A 17,996-nucleotide genomic window follows, 5' to 3' on the forward strand; every position below is an offset into this window, starting at 1 on the left:
ACTTTGTGTTTGACTTTGAAATATAGTTTTTGTGCTAACTTAAACTTGTAATGGTCAGATGCTTTGAGAATTCTCAACATTTTCTTCATATTTATAATATAGTGCTTAACTTGAAGGTATTTTCTTTGTGAAGTCTTTTTCCAGCAAGAAGTTATCATGCTCTTGTAAAGCATCATTCATACCTCTTTTAATTATCAAGTATTTATTGTTTTTTATGGATATTCTGATTAGAAATTTATTAGAAGCAGCATACCTGGTGTTTTAATGTTTATCTGTGCTTCTCTACTACGATACAATACTACCTATCCTCTGTAGGCTCTACATACATAGCTGTTGATTTAAAGAACATATAGTGCCCTTTTTTTTTTTTTTTTTTTAAAGATTTTATTTGTTTGTTTGACAGAGGTAGAGAGTAAGGTCTTCCATCTACTGGTTCCATCCCAAATGGCTACAATGGCTGCTTCAGCTAGGGAGATCTGAAGCTAGGAGCTAGGAGCTTCTTCAGGTCTCCCATCTGGGTGCAGAGGCCCATGTACTTTGGCCATCTTCCAGTGCTTTCCCAAGCAATTTGCAGAGAACTGAATGGAAGAAGAGCAGCTGGGACTCTAACCTGCATCTGTATGGAATGCTGGTGCTGCAGGCAGAGGCTTAGCCTACTATGCCATAGTGCCAGCCCCAGGTAGCATATTTTTAAAAATTTATTTGAAAAGCAGGTTGAGAGAGAGAGAAAAGAGATCCTCCTGCTGCTTCAGGAGAGAAAGAGATCCTCCATCTGCTGGTTCATTTCCCAAATGGCTGAGGCTGGGCGAGGCCGAAGCCAGCATCCTGGAGCTCCATCCGTGTCTCCCACATGGGTTGTAGGGGCCCAGGTACTTGGCCATCTTCCACTGCCTTCTCAGGCACATTAGCAGAGGCTGGATTGGAAGCAGAGCAGTCAGAATTGAATTGGTACCCTGATATGGGATGCAGCGTTGCAGGTTGCAGCTTAACCCATTGTGCCTCAACACCTGTGTGGGCCTTCCTCTCCTACCTCTGACCTTTTCTGAGAGTGATACAACTTTTAACCTCTTGAGATCTGTGTTTTGGGATCAGAGATGGTAAATTGCTTTCTGATCATCTATTCTGGAAGCTGTGCTTGAATAGTAGACATGCTGTTGATAAAATTTGGGCAGATTTTTAAATGTAATTGGAAATAATTTAAGAGATTTCTTAAGTGAAAATTAACAAAATTTGGGGGAAATATACAATATTTTAAAGATTTATTTGTTTATTTGAGAGGCAGAGTTACAGACAGAGGGAGATACAGAGAGAGGGCATCCATTTGCTGGTTCACTCCCCAAGTGGCTGCAACAGCTGGAACCAGGCCTATCTGAAGCCAGGAGCTTCTTCCGGGTCTCCCATGTGGGTGCAGGGGCCCAAGCACTTGGACCATCTTCCACTGCTTTCCCAGGCCATTAGCAGAAAGCTGGATCAGAAGAGGAGCAGCTGGAGCTCCAACTGGTTCCCATTTGGAATGCCAGTGCTATTGGTGGAGGTTTAACCTACTGTGCCATATCACCAGCCTGAAAAAGATCTATTTTTGGCTGTTAAGTCAGAGTGCCTGCCCATAACTATTTATTGAATGATTTGTTTATAGTCAGTTAAGGATTAAACTTGACACATATGTATTTCTGTGAATTTGTTCTTTTTAAGACTAGGATTTATACCATAATTTTAGCATTCCCTGTATTGAAGGTTGCCTTTCTCTATTCCGTGGTAATAGAATGAGTCCTATGTCACAGTAGTGAATACTATTGGTTGCAGTTGAAATTGGGAAAGATCAGTGCAAAACTTACTTTTACTAGAAGAATGGACTTAACTGTCTCATAACAATCCTTTATATTTGTGTAGTTTGCAGCTGTTATATACACACTCATGTTTTATCCATTGTACAGTAAGACTGTGCCAAAGGATTCTTGATTCTTTTTATGCAGCCCTATTGATATTTATTCTTAGTGTTACTTTTATTCTTTACCTTTATTTGTTGACAGTCTTATCAATGAAACTAAAAAATCCTGCTCCCTGTAATTATAGGACTATCTTCTCTCTCTAGTGATGTTTAAGTGGCTCTGTGACTCACCACCAATCTTAGGAAAATTACTTAACCACTATGTGCCTCGTTTTTCACATTCATGAAATGGAATAATGATTTAATCTATTTATAGGTTAAATGAGATAATACATGTAAGAGTCTTGGTACAGTACTTGGCTCTTGGCAAGCACTCAATAAGTACCTTTATTACTATATGCTATTTGTGGATCTTTTGTGGCTTCCCACATGGAAATGTACAGATAAATGCAAAATGACTTAGTGTCTTACATGTTTATATGAGTAGGCGTATCTGTGCATATAAAGTGTAATGAAATGTTAGTGCCCACGCTATTAACTCCAGGTAGTAGAAGGCAGGAAGCAGAAACAAATTTTAAGCTATTAAGTATTTTGTGTAATATTAATTTTTAAAAATCCTAGACTTATGCACCTATAGATTCATATATTTATTACATGTGTGTATATTTTTCATGCAAACTACATATATAATGGAGAAAATCATAATTAATAAATGTTTTAAAATGTCTTTTCTGTAAGTTTCTGTTGCTGATTCTCTTTTATGTTTCCTGTCAACAGCTCAGCCATTTACCCTCAGATTGTTCAGCCAACTTTGATTTTTCCAGGAAAGGCTTGTTGGTATTCACTGATAGCTCCATTGCTAATGGGAATGTCCATAGGCCCTCTAATAATTTGACTGTTTCTGGGTTACTTCCTTGGACTACAAAGCTGGGAAATGAAGACTTCAACTCTATCATTCAACAGATGGCTCAGGTAAAGTTATATCTTTTCATTGTACTATTTAGCTTCTCTTTCTGTTTAGCTTTAAAAAGGTACTCATCCTCACCCTTTTTACCTTAAAATGTGTTACTATGTACTTTGCTTGTGCATTTATGTTATTGGGAGGAGTTGACTCATTTTCTAAATCATGTTTTAGAAATTGTTTGGCTTAAAATTATATAAGGAAAGCACCCATGTGTGTGTGAAAATGTTTAGAAAATTACTCCAATTGGACACATTTCTGCTTTTGTAAAGAAAGAGATTCTATTGGCTTTCATCACAGAAGAAAAATTAATATGTGTGCCAGAAATGATTAAGTACTAATTAATATTGTTTAAAATTTTACATCATAGCAGAATGAATAAACTATATCATTTGGAAAATCCAAGGAAACATTCAAGGGTAATGCAGTTGTAGCCCTTAGCATCTATTAAAAATTAAATAATAGTTGAATTTGGCTGTGTCCGTTTTCTGTTCACCTTATGATCTAATAAGTGCCTTTAAAAGTGAAACTTTAATTTGGAAAGAATCTGTGTAGGCTATAAAAGTTAAATAATGTTCTGGACCTAATTTCATTTTTTATTTTATTGTTTTATGCTCTTCATTTGACTAATAATTTTTATAGAATACATTTGCTAGTTGATTGCATTTATAAAGTTCTCATATTATGAATATAGTTTTTTTAAAGATTTATTTATTTCAGGGGCCAACACTGTGGCATAGTGGGTAAAGCTGCCGCCTGCAGTGACAGCATCCTGTATGGGTGTGGTTCAAGTCCCAGCTGCTCCACTTCTCATCCACCTCTCTGCTACAGTCTGGGAAAGCAGTGGAAGTTGGCCCAAGTCCTTGGGCCCCTGCACCCACATGGGAGACCCAGAAGAAGCTCCTGTAGCTTTGGATTGGCATAGCTCCAACTATTGGGCCATCTTGGGAGTGAACCAGTGGATGGAAGACCTCTGTCTCTCTGCCTCTATCTCTCTGTACTCTGTCATTCAAATAAATAAATCAATCTCTAAAGATTGATTTATTTGAAAGGCAGAGTTGCAGAGAGGCGGGGTGGGGTGGTCTTCAATCTACTGGTTCACTCCCCAAATGGCTGCAATGGCCAGAGCTGGGCTGAGCTGAAACCAGGAGCCTGGAGCTTCTTCCAGGTCTTCCACATGGGTGCAGGAGCATAAAGACTTGAACCATCTTCTACTGCTTTTCCAGGCCACAGCAGGAAACTGGATTGGAAGTGGAGCAACTGGGATTCAACCAGCACCTATATGGGATGATGGCACTGCAGGCAGTGGCTGTACCTGCTAAGCCACAGCACCAGACCCAAGAACTCAGTTCTTAACTAAAGTAATAATCTACCTGTTTGTCATTGAATAGAACCCATTTGGACTGGAGAATTGGAACATTAATTTATCACAATAGAATTAAAAGCAGAACCCTAAAAAATGCAACATCTGGCTCTGACTAAATGCTAGCATGTTTTTGATATGTCTTGTTACTTTCCTCTTTTAAAGGTGTATTTTGCATCAAGAGAATTCAGGGAAATTCAGGGTACAAAGTAATGTAGAATGTGCTGTGGGGAAGGACGTTTTTTTCAGAAGCTTTCTTCTAGCCTTGGAATCTCTTTCAGAATGGGAATGGAGTGTGAAGATGCCTCCTGACTCCCTCTTGTGTTCTGTCCTGAATAATCAAGGCAGAGGCTTGGCAGAAACAATTGATTCCTGAAATGCTGTTTATTTGGTTTTGTAAAGGTGACTTAGGAGAAGCTGTTTTTTGTGCTAAGAAGTTTTGGTTCTGAGGAAAGGGTGGGTTGGTTACGGGTAAGTCATTGGCTTGTTTTTTTTATCCCCATTCCTCAGGGTCGGCAGATTGAATATATTGATATAGAACGGCCTTCAACCGGAGGTCTTGGATTCAGTGTGGTGGCCCTTAGAAGTCACAATATGGCAGAAGTGGACATCTTTGTGAAGGAAGTACAGCCAGGGAGTATAGCAGACAGGTGAGGAAGATGTTCATTTTGCTAATTCTTTTCTGACAAATCTGAAAACATTGGTAAAAGAATAAAAAACTAGTATCAAAAACAGTAATAATAGCATGAACTTACTTTAACTATTCTCATGCATTTGTCAGGCCTTTTGTTGACTTTTACATATGCTGTAGCAGCTGTAAAGGTAACATTGCAGCGGTTTTTTTTTTTTTTTTAAAGATTTATTTATTTATTTGAAAGAGTTACAGAGAGAAAGGGAAAGACAACAAGATTGGTCTTCCATCTACTGGTTCACTCCACATTGGTCACAACAGCTGTGGCTGTGCCAGGCCAAAGCCAAGAACCAGGAGCTTCTTCCGGGTCTCCCGTGTAGGTGGCAAGGGTCTAAGCACTCAGGCCATCTTGTGCTGCTTTCTCAGGCACATTAGCAGGGAGTTGGATTGGAAGTGTAGGAGCCAGGACTGAAATTGGCATCTGTATGGGATGCCAGTGTCACAGGCAGCAACTTAATCCACTATGCCACAACATTGGCCTCTATTACAGCCTTTTATAGATGGAAAAAACTGAGGTTCAGAAAGCCTCAGGATATCTGTAGTTACAAAGGTATTGATGCTGGAGTCATATGATTCTAACACAGTCTGAATGCTAAGCTAGAGTTCTTTACACTCTGTTATTAAGAACTGAACATATTTTAGCTATAGCCTGATCAGTAGAATAAGAATATTGAACCTTTCATTCTGCACACTGAATTTAAGAGTATAACAACTTTTTTGGTGGACATATTATACTTTTGATTTATTATGCTGTTGTCAGTAAAGAAGCCTCTTATTTCTATCGCCCCTATTACACTTGCTTTTTTTTTAATTTTTAAGGAGTATATGTAAGCCTTATATTTTGTTTCCATTTGGTTTCCAGTCTATATTCATTTGAAAGGCAGAGAGAGGCAGGGAGAGTGAGAGACCTTCTATCTGCCAGTTTACTCCCTAATTTGCCACAACAGCCAGGTCTGGACCACGCCAGAGCCAGGGGCAGGAATTCCTTCCTGGTTTCTCACAGAGGTGGCAGGGCCCTAAGTACTTGGGCCATCTTCTGCTGCCTTCATAGGCACATTAGCAAGAAGTTAGATCATAAACAGAGCAGCTTCCCCTCAAACTAGTGCTCTATTATACATACTAGCATTGGTTTATTATTCATTTAATAAATACCTTCCTAAATATGCCTATTAGAATAATAGCAACTATGGTGATATACTATTGTAAGAATTCTCAGTCAACAGAATGTCTTTTAATTCACATTATCAATTCATGGAAAATTGATTTTAATCTCTCCTCAAAATTCAGACATAACATATTTTCATACTTTTATATCTTAATTCTGTAGTCTAATACAGCATATCCTCAAGTATGTTCTGTGGAGCCATAGCAGTGGTCAGATATATTTGAGAAACTCTTGGTTCTTTTCTTGGGGGATTAGGTATACACAGTTTGGGTAATCATAGAATTGTTTTTTTCAAGTTGGGACAGTTCTAGGAGTAAGAGCACATGCTATTAGTAAAGAAACAGATAGCAAATGAAACAGATAGCAAGTATAAAATAGGCCTGTTCTTAGATAATACAATATAGACCTGGACTTAGAATTGCTGTTAGCTTACTGCAAGCTTTGAGATCCTTTAGAGAAAAATCATTTTGATTGACCAACTGTTCTATATAATTTTAACTTTTTCTTCTCTTTTAAAACTGTTATTGTGATGTCATTCACAAAATAAATGACTATTTTGAAGTATAGAATCTGGTTGTTTTTAGTATATTTATAATGTTAGGTAACCATCTCCACTATCTAATTCCCATTATCCCTAAAGAAAACCCTGACATTGTTAGACTGATTAATAGTTTTTCCCAATTCCTTCTTCTCTCCATCCCCTGCTAACCACTAATCTGTTTTCTATCTAGATGGAACTTTTAATATGGATCCTTTTTCTTCCTACAACACTTACTAAATTCCTTACAATGCTTTGAGAAGTACTGAAATAATATATTTGTCATCCTCCCTAACTTTGTAGTTTCAGTATATTGGATGTTTAGATATACAAATCCTATTGATAGAAAGTTGAGCAGCAGTGTCTGATATGTGGGTTCTTTATTCCAGGTTGATCTTCCAATACTCTAATTTTTAAGCATTCATATCAATAACAAATACAATTGTCCCTACATTCAGCATTTACTTCTCCATTATTTCATGAGGTTATCATGAGATACCTTGTTAAGTACTTTTTTGACAGGTTGCCATCCCATATGTCCATGGTATTTCTATGATCTACCATATACAGATTAAATACACACAGACTTTAACCCCAAGGACACAAAACTAGAACCAACACCTCTGAGACAGATATTTGGGGAGAGAAATCCTTTATTAGAAAAGGAAGACTTGGGGCCAGTGCTGTGGCACAGTGGGTTAAAGCCCTGGACTGAAGTGCTGGCATCCCATATGGGCACCAGTTCTAGTCTCGGCTGCTCCTCTTCCAATCCAGCTCTCTACTATGCCCTGGGATAGCAGTGGAAGATGGCCCAAGTGCTTGGGCCCCTGCACCCACATGAGAGACCAAGAAGAAGCTCCTGGCTCCTGGCTTCAGATCGGCTCAGCTCCAGCTGTTGCAGCCATCTGGGGAGTGAACCAGCAGAGAGAAGATCTCTCTCTCTCTGCCTTTCCTTCTTTCTCTGTGTAACTGTGACTTTCAAATAAATAAATACAGCTCCTGTGCTTGGAGTGTGGCTAGTACTTAACTGCAGGGGATCATAGTGAGAGATGGAGCAGGATGTGACCAGAGAGAGAGGGACCAGCCAGGTAGGACATGCTAGAGTGTATAAAGGGTCTTCATAGTCTTGTATAGGTCTTCCTTTATTCTAAGGACTTTGCACATAAAACTGTTATTTTAGGAGTTTTTCTAGGACCTGTTGACTCTCAAAGTCATGGAAATTCATTATCTCTTAATGTTGTGGTGGAGAAATAAGAACTGAGCTTCCCTTGAATGGAAAGTCTGAATTTGGGGTATATGTTTGTGTGTATGTGTACAAATTAATATGAGGGAGTTAAATGGCATGTATATCATATAATTGCATGTAATTGTATTGGGGAAATTTAATATCTGCCATTAAATGTATGTATGTTATAGCTGTATACTTTTTTTTAGAGGTTTTTTTTTTTTTAAAGATTTATTTATTTATTTGAAAGAGTTATACAGAGAAAAGGAGAGGTAGAGAGAGAGAGAGGTCTTCCATCCATTGGTTCACTCCCCCAATTGGCCACAATGGTCAGGTCTGTGCTGATCTGAAGCCAGGGGCCAGGAGCTGGGAGCTTCTTTTGGGTCTCCCACACGAGGGCAGGGGCCCAAGGACTTTAGCCATCTTCTACTGCATTCCCGGCCCATAGCAGAGAGCTGGATTGGAAGTGGAGCAGCCGAGACACGAACTGGTGCCGATATGGCACGCCGGCACTGCAGGTGGCGGGTTTACCTGTTCCACCACAGCACCGGCTCCAGTTGTATACTTATTAATAATCATATGGAAAGCTAAATTGTAAGTAGTACAAGCAGTAAAGCTAATTCTTCTGTTTATGTTTATTTTTAATTTTTATTTATTTTGACTTTATTTGAAAGGCAGAAACAGAGGTCTTCAATATGCTGGTTTACTCTCCAAATGCCCTCAACAGCCAGAGCTGAGCCAGGCTGAAGCCAGAAGCCTGGAACTCTATCCAGGTTTCCCAAGTGGGTAGCAGGGACGAAAGTATTTGAGCTGCCATCTGCTGCCTCCCTGATACTGATTAGCAGGAAGCCAGACCTATAGAAGAAGAGTAGCCCAAACTCAAAACAGGTGCTCTGAGATGCAGGGATGGGGCAGTTCAAGCAGTCACTTCAGCCATGGACCCAAACATCTGCCCCCTAATTAATTTTAGAATATCCAGGCCAGTGTTTTGGCGTAGTGGATAAAACTGCCGCCTACAATGCCAGTATCCCACATAGGTGCCAGTTTGAGTCCTGGCTGCTCTGCTTCTGCTCCAACTCCCTGAAAAAGTGCCCAAGGAAGCAGAGGAGGATGGCCCAAGTCCTTGGGCTCCTGCAGCCATATGGGAGACCTCAGATAAACTACTCGCTTCAGCCTGGCCCAGCCTCTACCATTCTGGCCATCTGGGGAGTCACTCAGCAGATGGAAGATCTCTCTCTGTCTCTCTGTCTCTCTCTCTGTGTATCTCCTTCTCTCTCTCTCTCTGTAACTCTGCCTTTCAAATAAATAAAATAAATCTTTATTTTTTTATTTTTTAGACAGGCAGAGTGGACAGTGAGAGAGAGAGACAGAGAGAAAGGTCTTCCTTTTGCCGTTGGTTCACCCTCCAATGGCTGCCGAGGCCAGCGCGCTGCGGCCGGCACACCACGCTGATCCGATGGCAGGAGCCAGGTGCTTCTCCTGGTCTCCCATGGGGTGCAGGGCCCAAGAACTTGGGCCATCCTCCACTGCACTCCCTGGCCACAGCAGAGAGCTGGCCTGGAAGAGGGGCAACCGGGACAGAATCCGGCGCCCCAACCGACCGGGACTAGAACCCAGTGTGCCGGCGCCGCAGGTGGAGGATTAGCTTATTGAGCCATGGCACCAGCCAAATAAAATAAATCTTTAAAAAAAATTTAGGTGAAGAAGTTAGAGAAAGGAGACCATTGGAGATGGTAGAATAGAAGTTATTCCTGGATATTGTCCTGAAGTATTCATATTTAGAAATAACTGTTTCTTTAGGACTGGAGAAAGTTTCATAAGAAACACGCTCAATTTGAAGTTTTTTTATTTTATTTAATTTTTTTTTAATTTTTTATTTAATTTTTTTTTTTTGACAGGCAGAGTGGACAGTGAGAGAGAGAGATAGAGAGAAAGGTCTTCCTTTTTGCCATTGGTTCACCCTTCAATGGCCGCCGCGGTAGGCACGCTGCTGCCGGCGCACCGTGCAGATCCGATGGCAGGAGCCAGGTGCTTCTCCTGGTCTCCCATGGGGTGCAGGGCCCAAGCACTTGAGCCATCCTCCACTGCACTCCCTGGCCACAGCAGAGAGCTGGCCTGGAAGAGGGGCAACCGGGACAGGATCGGTGCTCCGACTGGGACTAGAACCCAGTGTGCTGGCGCCGCAAGGCGGAGGATTAGCCTATTGAGCCACGGCGCTGGCAATTTGAAGTTTTTTTAATTATGTAAATTAGTTTTGCATATAATAGGAACTTAGAAAATACAGAAACATAACCAACAAAACACTTGAGACAACTAGGAAATAGCATTAGAAGGTTTTTATTGAATAAAGTTAAGGTCAATTAAATCTGAGTATGTACCATTCTGTATCTAATTCTTGCCTCTTAATATAACAAAAGTGACTTCTAATATCAGTAAAATGATTTTTAAGCAACATTTTAAATGTTACACAGTGGATTGTCAGAACCACTCACAATTTTGACCTCAAACATTAAAATATTCAGCTTGCTAGTTCCGAGGGAGATTCTAAAGCACCCAATTCCCTGTCCTCAGAAGATTTGAAATCTAATAAGCTGGGCATTAGCCAGCTTTGTGAGAGCACACACAGTAGCCATGAGTGTTCAGTAAGTGATGGACTAGTGGTTCAGAGCACTGTGGCAATGAGGACGTGAAGGAGAGGGTGAGACTTGGTTGGATTGGAAAGGACCGATTGAATTTTGGCTGAGCAGAGTGAAAAGGCATCAGCGATGAAGGAAGCAGTTTATACTAGAGTAAGAAATGCCAGCCATGTTCAAAGAAGAGATCAGAATAGCTGGAGAAGGGGTTTGTGTGAGGAGGAATCTGAGTTAGAGGGCTCCTTGGGGTGGAACATAAAAACCTTTGAATACCAACTACTCTTCGTTGCACAAAGCTCTTTTCCTTATGTTCCTAGAGGTCAGTAGTTACTATATTCTGGTCCGTGACAAAGTTTTTGACAAAGTTTTTATTTTTTCTTTAAGATTTTATTTACTTATTTGAGAGGCAGAGTTACAGACAGAGAGAAAGGTCTTCCATCTTCTGATTTTCTCCTCACATGGCTGTAATGACCAGAGTTGGGCTGATCTGAAGGCAGGAGTCAGGAGCTTCTTACAGGTCTCTCATTTTTACAGTACAGGGACCCAAGCAATTGAGCCATCTTCCACTGCTTTCCCAGGCCATAAACAGAGCTGATTGAAGAGGAGCAGCTGGGACATAACCCGGCGTCCATATGGGATGCCAGTGCCACGGGTGGAGGCATAGCCTACTGGACCACACTGCTGGCTTTTTTTTTTTTTTTTTTAAGATAAAGATTTTAGACAGAGTTTTGCTGGTCTGCCTCAAATTGAGAAAAATAAGGACATTATGATGGAATTTTCGTTATTTCAAGTTTTTTCTTGAAAAGGATTACGCTCTGTTCTGAAATCTCTTCCTGTATTTTTTTTTCTGAGAGAACCTTTTTTTTTTTTTACTTTTTGACAGGCAGAGTGGACAGTGAGAGAGACAGAGAGAAAGGTCTTCCTTTTGCCGTTGGTTCACCCTCCAATGGCCGCCGCGGCTGGTGCACTGTGGCCGGCGCACCGCGCTGTTCCGAAGGCAGGAGCCAGGTGCTTCTCCTGGTCTCCCATGGGGTGCAGGGCCCAAGGACTTGGGCCATCCTCCACTGCACTCCCTGGCCACAGCAGAGAGCTGGCCTGGAAGAGGGGCAACCGGGACAGAATCCAGCACCCCGACCGGGACTAGAACCCGGTGTGCCAGCACCGCAAGGAGGAGGATTAGCCTGTTGAGCCACGGCGCCGGCAGAGAACCCTTTATTTTAAAGATTTATTTTATTTATTTGAAAGGCACAGTTACAGAGAGTGAAGAGGGGAAGGAGAAGGCAAAAGAGATCTTCCATCCATTGGTTCATTCCCCATATGGCCATAGCATTCGAGGCTGGCCCTGGCCATAGCCAGAAACCTGGAGCTCCTTCCTGGTCTCCCATGTGGGTGGCAGGTACCCAAGTTCTTGGGTCATGTTGCGCTGCTTTCCCAGGTGCATTAGCAGAAGTAGAGCAGCTGGGGTTGAACTGGCTCTCATGTGGGATGGACATCTCAGGTGGTGGCTCAACCTGTTGTTCTAAAACACTGGCTCCCGTTCCTGTACTTCTTAAGGTTAAAAATGTTATTTTATGAAATAATCATGATAGGAGTTTATTTTCTTTCCTTTGGCTCTCTTTATTTGTCAATAATCATAGATGACCATTATTTTTTTTAAGTGGCCGCAATGGCTGGTGCTGCACCGATCTGAAGCCAGGAGTTTCTTCTGGGTTCTCTACATGGGTGCAGGGGTCCAAGGACTTGGGCCATCTTCTACTGCTTTCCCAGACCGTAGCAGAGAGCTGGATCGGAAGTGGAGCAGCCGGGTCTCGAACCAGCTCCCACATGGGATGCCAGCGCTTCAGGCCAGGGCGTTAACCCACTGTACCACAGCGCCGGCCCCGATGACCATTTTTGAGTTGGGAAGTCTGAGCATGAAGAGAGCCTAGAAACATAAATCTTGATGAATTTTTGGAAATTAGGTTTTGATACTAGATAAGGATGCTCCAGCTGGTGGCGGTGGTGCTGGGAATGGAAAGGAGGAAATGATTGGAGTCAGAGACAAGAATAAAGCAGAATTGTAGTGATAATGAATAAATAAGGGGAGGGGTTTCAGTGGTGTTTGGGAGATAATAAAGTCAGATATAGTTAACCAGGACCAGCTAAATCCTAGGCTGTCCTTAGAATGTGCTTTTACATAATTACTTAAGGAGTAAAAGACCAGGCATCACAGTCGGGCTGTAGACAAGTATACTGGTCTGGGCTTTAGTTTCTTATATGTAAAATTTTACTAAGCATAATACTTTAAAAGGGATTATGAAGAGTGGATAATGCATGTAGAGCACTTCACACAGTACCTGATTTATATTAAGTACTCAGTAAATGTCAAGTATGATGGTGATTTTTTTTTCTTTATAAACTTTGCTAAGTTCTTTTGAAAGTAATCCTTTTTACCTGGAATAGCAGTTGTGGGGTTGGTACTTGGGAGAGAGAAAAGGGCTCAGATATAGGTTTGGAAATCATCTCTCTGGATTTTCAAGAAGTAGAGTTAGGCGTCTGTTGGAAATGCTGGGGAAGGAAAGGACGGTGGAGATCTGGTGAATCTGCCAGAGAGAAGGTTATTGGAGAAGTTGAAAATGTAGTTATTCCACTGTGGTATGGGTAGAATTGGATTAGAAGGCTTCAGGTGTACAGAAGTTATGCAGTAACAGGGGCAGTGTCCATATTTGCAAAACCCTGGTAGTGGAACCCCATGAATTGTTTTTGCTTATTTTTCTAGCCAGATGATTTTAAAATGTGTGTGCTTATGCGTCTTCTTAGGGTTAGTTTATTGGTTAGTTAATAGATGCTTTGATGAAAAGCACTCTGAAGAGCTCTGTTCTATTATATAATTAATTATTTGAATAAATGTACCAAGTGAAGTAGTACTGCTTAGCTTAAATATTAAATTTTTTTTTTTTTTTAAATCAGGCTGTTGTTAAATAGAAGAGGGGGAATAAGAGAGGGAGGAGATGTACAGTTTGGGACATGCGCAATCAGACTTGCCCCAAATGGTAGAGTGCCAGGGGATTCCAATTCAATCCCATCAAGGTGGCATGTACCAATGCCACCTCACTAGTCAAAATGATCAATTTCTGTTCACAATTGATCATAATGATAGGACTAAAGTCAAAGGGATCGCATAAACAAGACTAGTGTCTGAAAATACTGATAGAATTAAAAAGGGAGAGAACAATCCAACATGGCAAGTGGGACACACAGCAGACTCATAGAATGGCAGATGTCCTAAACAGCACTCTGGCCTCAGAATCAGCCCTTAAGGCATTTGGATCTGGCTGAAAAGCCCATGAGAGTATTTTAGGCATGGAAAGCCAAGACACTGGCAAAAAAACAAAACAAAACAAAAAAAAAAAAACAAACCAAAAAACAAAACCAAAAAAACCCCAAAAAACAAAAAAAGGAGACCTAACTGAAAGATCTCTGTGAGTGAGATCCCAGTGGAAAGAACAGGTCATCAGAGAAGGCGGTACTTTTCTCTGAAGGGAAGAGAGAACTTCCACTTTGACTATGACCTTGTCTAAATATGATCAGAGTCAGCGAACTCAAAAGGCCTCCATAGCTTTGACAACTCATGACAAGAGCCTAGGGTGATTACTGACGCCATAAACAAGAGTGTCAGTTTGTTAAGTCAACAACAGGAGTCACTGTGCACTTACTCCACATGTAGGATCTCTGTCCTTAATGTGCTGTACATCATGATTTAATGCTATAACTAGTACTCAAACAGTATTTTACACTTTGTGTTTCTGTGTGGGTACAAACTGTTGAAAGCTTTACTTAATATATGCTAAATTGATCTTTATATAAAGAGAATTGAAAATGAATCTTGATGTGAATGGATGGGGAGAGGGAGCGGGAGAGGGGAGGGTTGCAGGTGGGAAGGAAGTTATGGGGAGGAAAAAGCCAATGTAATCCATAAGCTGTACTTTGGAAATTTATATTCATTAAATAAAAGTTAAAAAAAATAAAAAATCAGGCTGTTATATTGCTTAAAACAAATGTTTCTTTTCTTATATGATTAAGGGATCAAAGATTAAAGGAAAATGACCAAATATTGGCCATTAATCACACACCGCTGGATCAGAACATTTCCCACCAGCAAGCAATTGCATTATTACAGCAAACCACTGGATCTTTGCGGTTGGTTGTGGCCAGGGACCCAGTCCACAGAAAAAGCAGTACTTCTACAAGCTTATCTGACACAACTCTGCCTGAAACAGTGAGTTGCAAATTTGGAAAAATACTTAATTTTGAATTATGCTGTTGATTGTAAGAAGTGTAAAGATTTAGCAAGTATCATTTTACTTATCATAACCCAACATGATCATATCTCTAAATGCAGCTTCAAGCTCGCCCCTCCCTCCCTCCCTCCCTCCCTCCCTCCCTTCCTAGATTTATTTATTTGTTTTGCCCTCCGAAACCTTTTATTGAGGTATACAAACTTTGTGTATTTCATAAATACAAATTTAAGAACACCTACCACCCTATCCTCCCTCCCAACCACACTCCCACCATTCTTCTTCCTCCCTCTCCTATTCCCATTCTTTTTTACTAAGCTCTATTTTCAATTAACTTTAAACAGATAAGATTAACCCTAAACTAAGTAGAGTCCAACAAATAGTATGAAGAAAAAAAAACTTTCTCAACAGTCAAGATAAGGGCTGTTCAAAGCCATCGCATATCAAAGTGTCAATTTCACTGCTATAGATTACTTTTTAGGTACTCTGTTAGTTACACATCAGGGGGAACATACGGCATTTGTCTTTTGAGGACTGGCTTATTTCCCTAAATATGTTTTTCAGTTCTAGGTCGTTGATCCATTTTGGGTAGATTTTTGTGTAAGGTATAAAGTGGGGATCTTGTCCGGTACCGCGGCTCAATTGGCTAATCCTCTGGTTTGTGGCGCCGGCACACCGGGTTCTAGTCCCGGTTGGGGTGCCGGATTCTGTCCTGGTTGCCCCTCTTCAGGCCAGCTCTCTGCTGTGGCCCGGGAGTGCAGTGGAGGATGGCTCAAGTGCTTGGGCCCTACACCCCATGGGAGACCAGGAGAAGCACCTGACTCCTGCCTTTGGATCGGTGCAGTACGCCGGCCACGGCAGCCATTGGAGGGTGAACCAACGGCAGAGGAAGACCTTTCTCTCTGTCTCTCTCACTGTCCACTCTGCCTGTCAAAAAAAAAAAAATAATAAATAAAGTGGGGATCTTGCTTCATACTTCAACATGTGGAAATCCAGTTTTCCCAGCACCATTTGTTGAAGAGGCTGTCCTTGATCCAAGGATTGATTTTAGGTCCTTTGTCAAAGGTAAGCTGTTTGTTGAAGCATGGATTGATTTCTGGAGTTCTGTTCCTTTGGTCTACATGTCTGTTTTTGTGCCAGTACCAGGCTATTTTGATTATAACTCCCCTGTAGTAGGTCTTGAAATCTGGTATTGGGATGCCTCTGTCTTTGTTGTATAAGATTGCTTCAGCTATTCAATATCTCCTGTGTTTCCATATGAATTTCAGTATCATTTTTTTCTTTTTTTTTTTCTTTTTCTTTTTCTTTTTGACAGGCAGAGTGGACAGTGAGAGAGAGAGAGAGAGAGAAAGGTCTTCCTTTTGCCGTTGGTTTACTCTCCAATGGCCGCTGCGGTAGGCGTGCTGTGGCCGGCGCACCGCGCTGATCCGATGGCAGGAGCCAGGTGCTTCTCCTGGTCTCCCATGGGGTGCAGGGCCCAAGCACTTGGGCCATCCTCCACTGCCCTCCCTGGCCACAGCAGAGAGCTGGCCTGGAAGAGGGGCAACCGGGACAGGATCGGTGCCCCGACCGGGACTAGGACCCAGTGTGCCGGCGCCGCAAGGCGGAGGATTAGCCTAGTGAGCCGCGGTGCTGGCCATGTATCATTTTTTTCTATATCTGAGAAGAATATCCTGTTTTTTGTTTGTTTGTTTGTTTGTTTTGTTTGTTTGTTTGTTTTATTTGAAAAGCAGAGTTACAGAGAAGCAGAGAGAGAGATCTTCCATCCACTGGTTCACTCCCCAAATGGCCGCAGTGGCTGGAGATGAGCCAATCCAAAGCCAAGAATCAGGAGCTGCTTTCGGGTCTCCCACGTAGGTGCAGGATCTCAAGGACTTGGGCCATCTTCTACTGCTTTCTCAAGCCACAGCAGAGAGCTGGATCAGAAGTGGAACTGCCGGGTTTCAAACCAGTACTCCTGTGGGATGTCAGTACTACAGGCGGCAGTTTTACCTACTATGCTACAGCGCCAGCCCCATCCTTGGCATTTTAATTGATATTGCATTGAATCTGCAAATTGCTTTCAGTGATATGGACATTTTGATAATATTGTTTCTTCCAGTCCATGAACATGGACGATTTTTCCATTTTTTTTTTCTGTCTTCTATTTCTTTCTTTAATATTTTGTAATTTTCATCATAGAGGTCTTTGACATCCTTGGTTAAATTTATTCCAGAGTATTGATTTTTTTGTGTAGCTGTTTTGAATGCGATTCATCTTACAAGTTCTTTGTCAGCTTTGGCATTGTGTGTGTATATAAAGGATATTGATTTTTAGGTGTTAATGTTATATCCTGCCATTGTACCAAACTCTTCTATTAATTCCTGTAGTCTCTTAGTGGAGTCTTTTGAATCCCTTATGTATAGAATTGTGTTATCTGCAAATAGGTATAATTTGACTTGCTCTTTCCCAATTCATATCCCTTTGATTTCTTTTTCTTGCCTAATGGCTGTGGCTGCAACTTCCAAGACAATATTGAATAGCAGTGGTGACAGTGAACATCCATGTGTTATTCTGGATCTTAGAGGGAATGCTTCCAACTTTTCCCCATTCAATGGGATGCTGGCTGTGGGTTTGTTATAAATTGCCTTGATTGTGTTCAGGAATTTTTTTTTTTTTTTTGACAGGCAGAGTGGACAGTGAGAGACAGAGAGAAAGATCTTCCTTTTCCGTTGGTTCACCCCCTAATGGCTGCTGTGGCCGGCACGCTGCGGCCGGCACACCATGCTGATCCGAAGCCAGGAGCCAGGTGCTTTCTCCTGGTCTCCCATGCGGGTGCAGGGCCCAAGCCCTTGGGCCATTCTCCACTGCACTCCTGGGCCACAGCAGAGAGCTGGACTGGAAGAGGAGCAACTGGGACAGAATCTGGCGCCCTGGGACTAGAACCCAGTGTGCCAGTGCCGCAGGTGGAGGATTAGCCTTTTGAGCCGCGGCGCCAGCCAGGAATGTTTTTCTGTACCCAGTTACTTGAAGTTTTTATCATGAAAGGATGTTGTATTTTATAAAATGCTTTCTCTGCATCTGTTGAGATAATCATATGGTTTTTGTTCTTCAATTTGCAATGTGCTGGTTCATATTGCTTGATTTGCGAATGTTGAACCATCCTTGCATACCAGGGATAAAATCCCATGTGGTCTGGGTGAATGATCTTTCTGATGTGTTGTTGGATTTGATTACCTAGTATTTTTTTGAGGGTTTTTGTGTCTATGTTCATCA

The 17,996-nt window shown here is 41.5% G+C and overlaps 1 protein-coding gene across 9 annotated transcripts in view; it reads left to right on the forward strand.

Moving 5' to 3' along the window:
• The window catches only part of PATJ (PATJ crumbs cell polarity complex component), a 445,385-nt gene that overhangs the window by 16,714 nt on the left and 410,675 nt on the right, over positions 1-17,996 (forward strand). For all 9 annotated transcript variants that reach the window (XM_062191443.1, XM_062191441.1, XM_062191445.1 and 6 more), the window contains exons 4-6: positions 2,666-2,860; positions 4,723-4,862; positions 14,527-14,722. In XM_062191443.1, coding sequence (XP_062047427.1) covers positions 2,666-2,860; positions 4,723-4,862; positions 14,527-14,722 — 531 coding nt within the window. The remainder of the gene's footprint in view (positions 1-2,665; positions 2,861-4,722; positions 4,863-14,526; positions 14,723-17,996) is intronic.

The sequence above is a fragment of the Lepus europaeus genome, chromosome 5 (genome assembly GCF_033115175.1).
Source record: "Lepus europaeus isolate LE1 chromosome 5, mLepTim1.pri, whole genome shotgun sequence".
NCBI classification, from domain to species: Eukaryota; Metazoa; Chordata; class Mammalia; order Lagomorpha; family Leporidae; genus Lepus; species Lepus europaeus.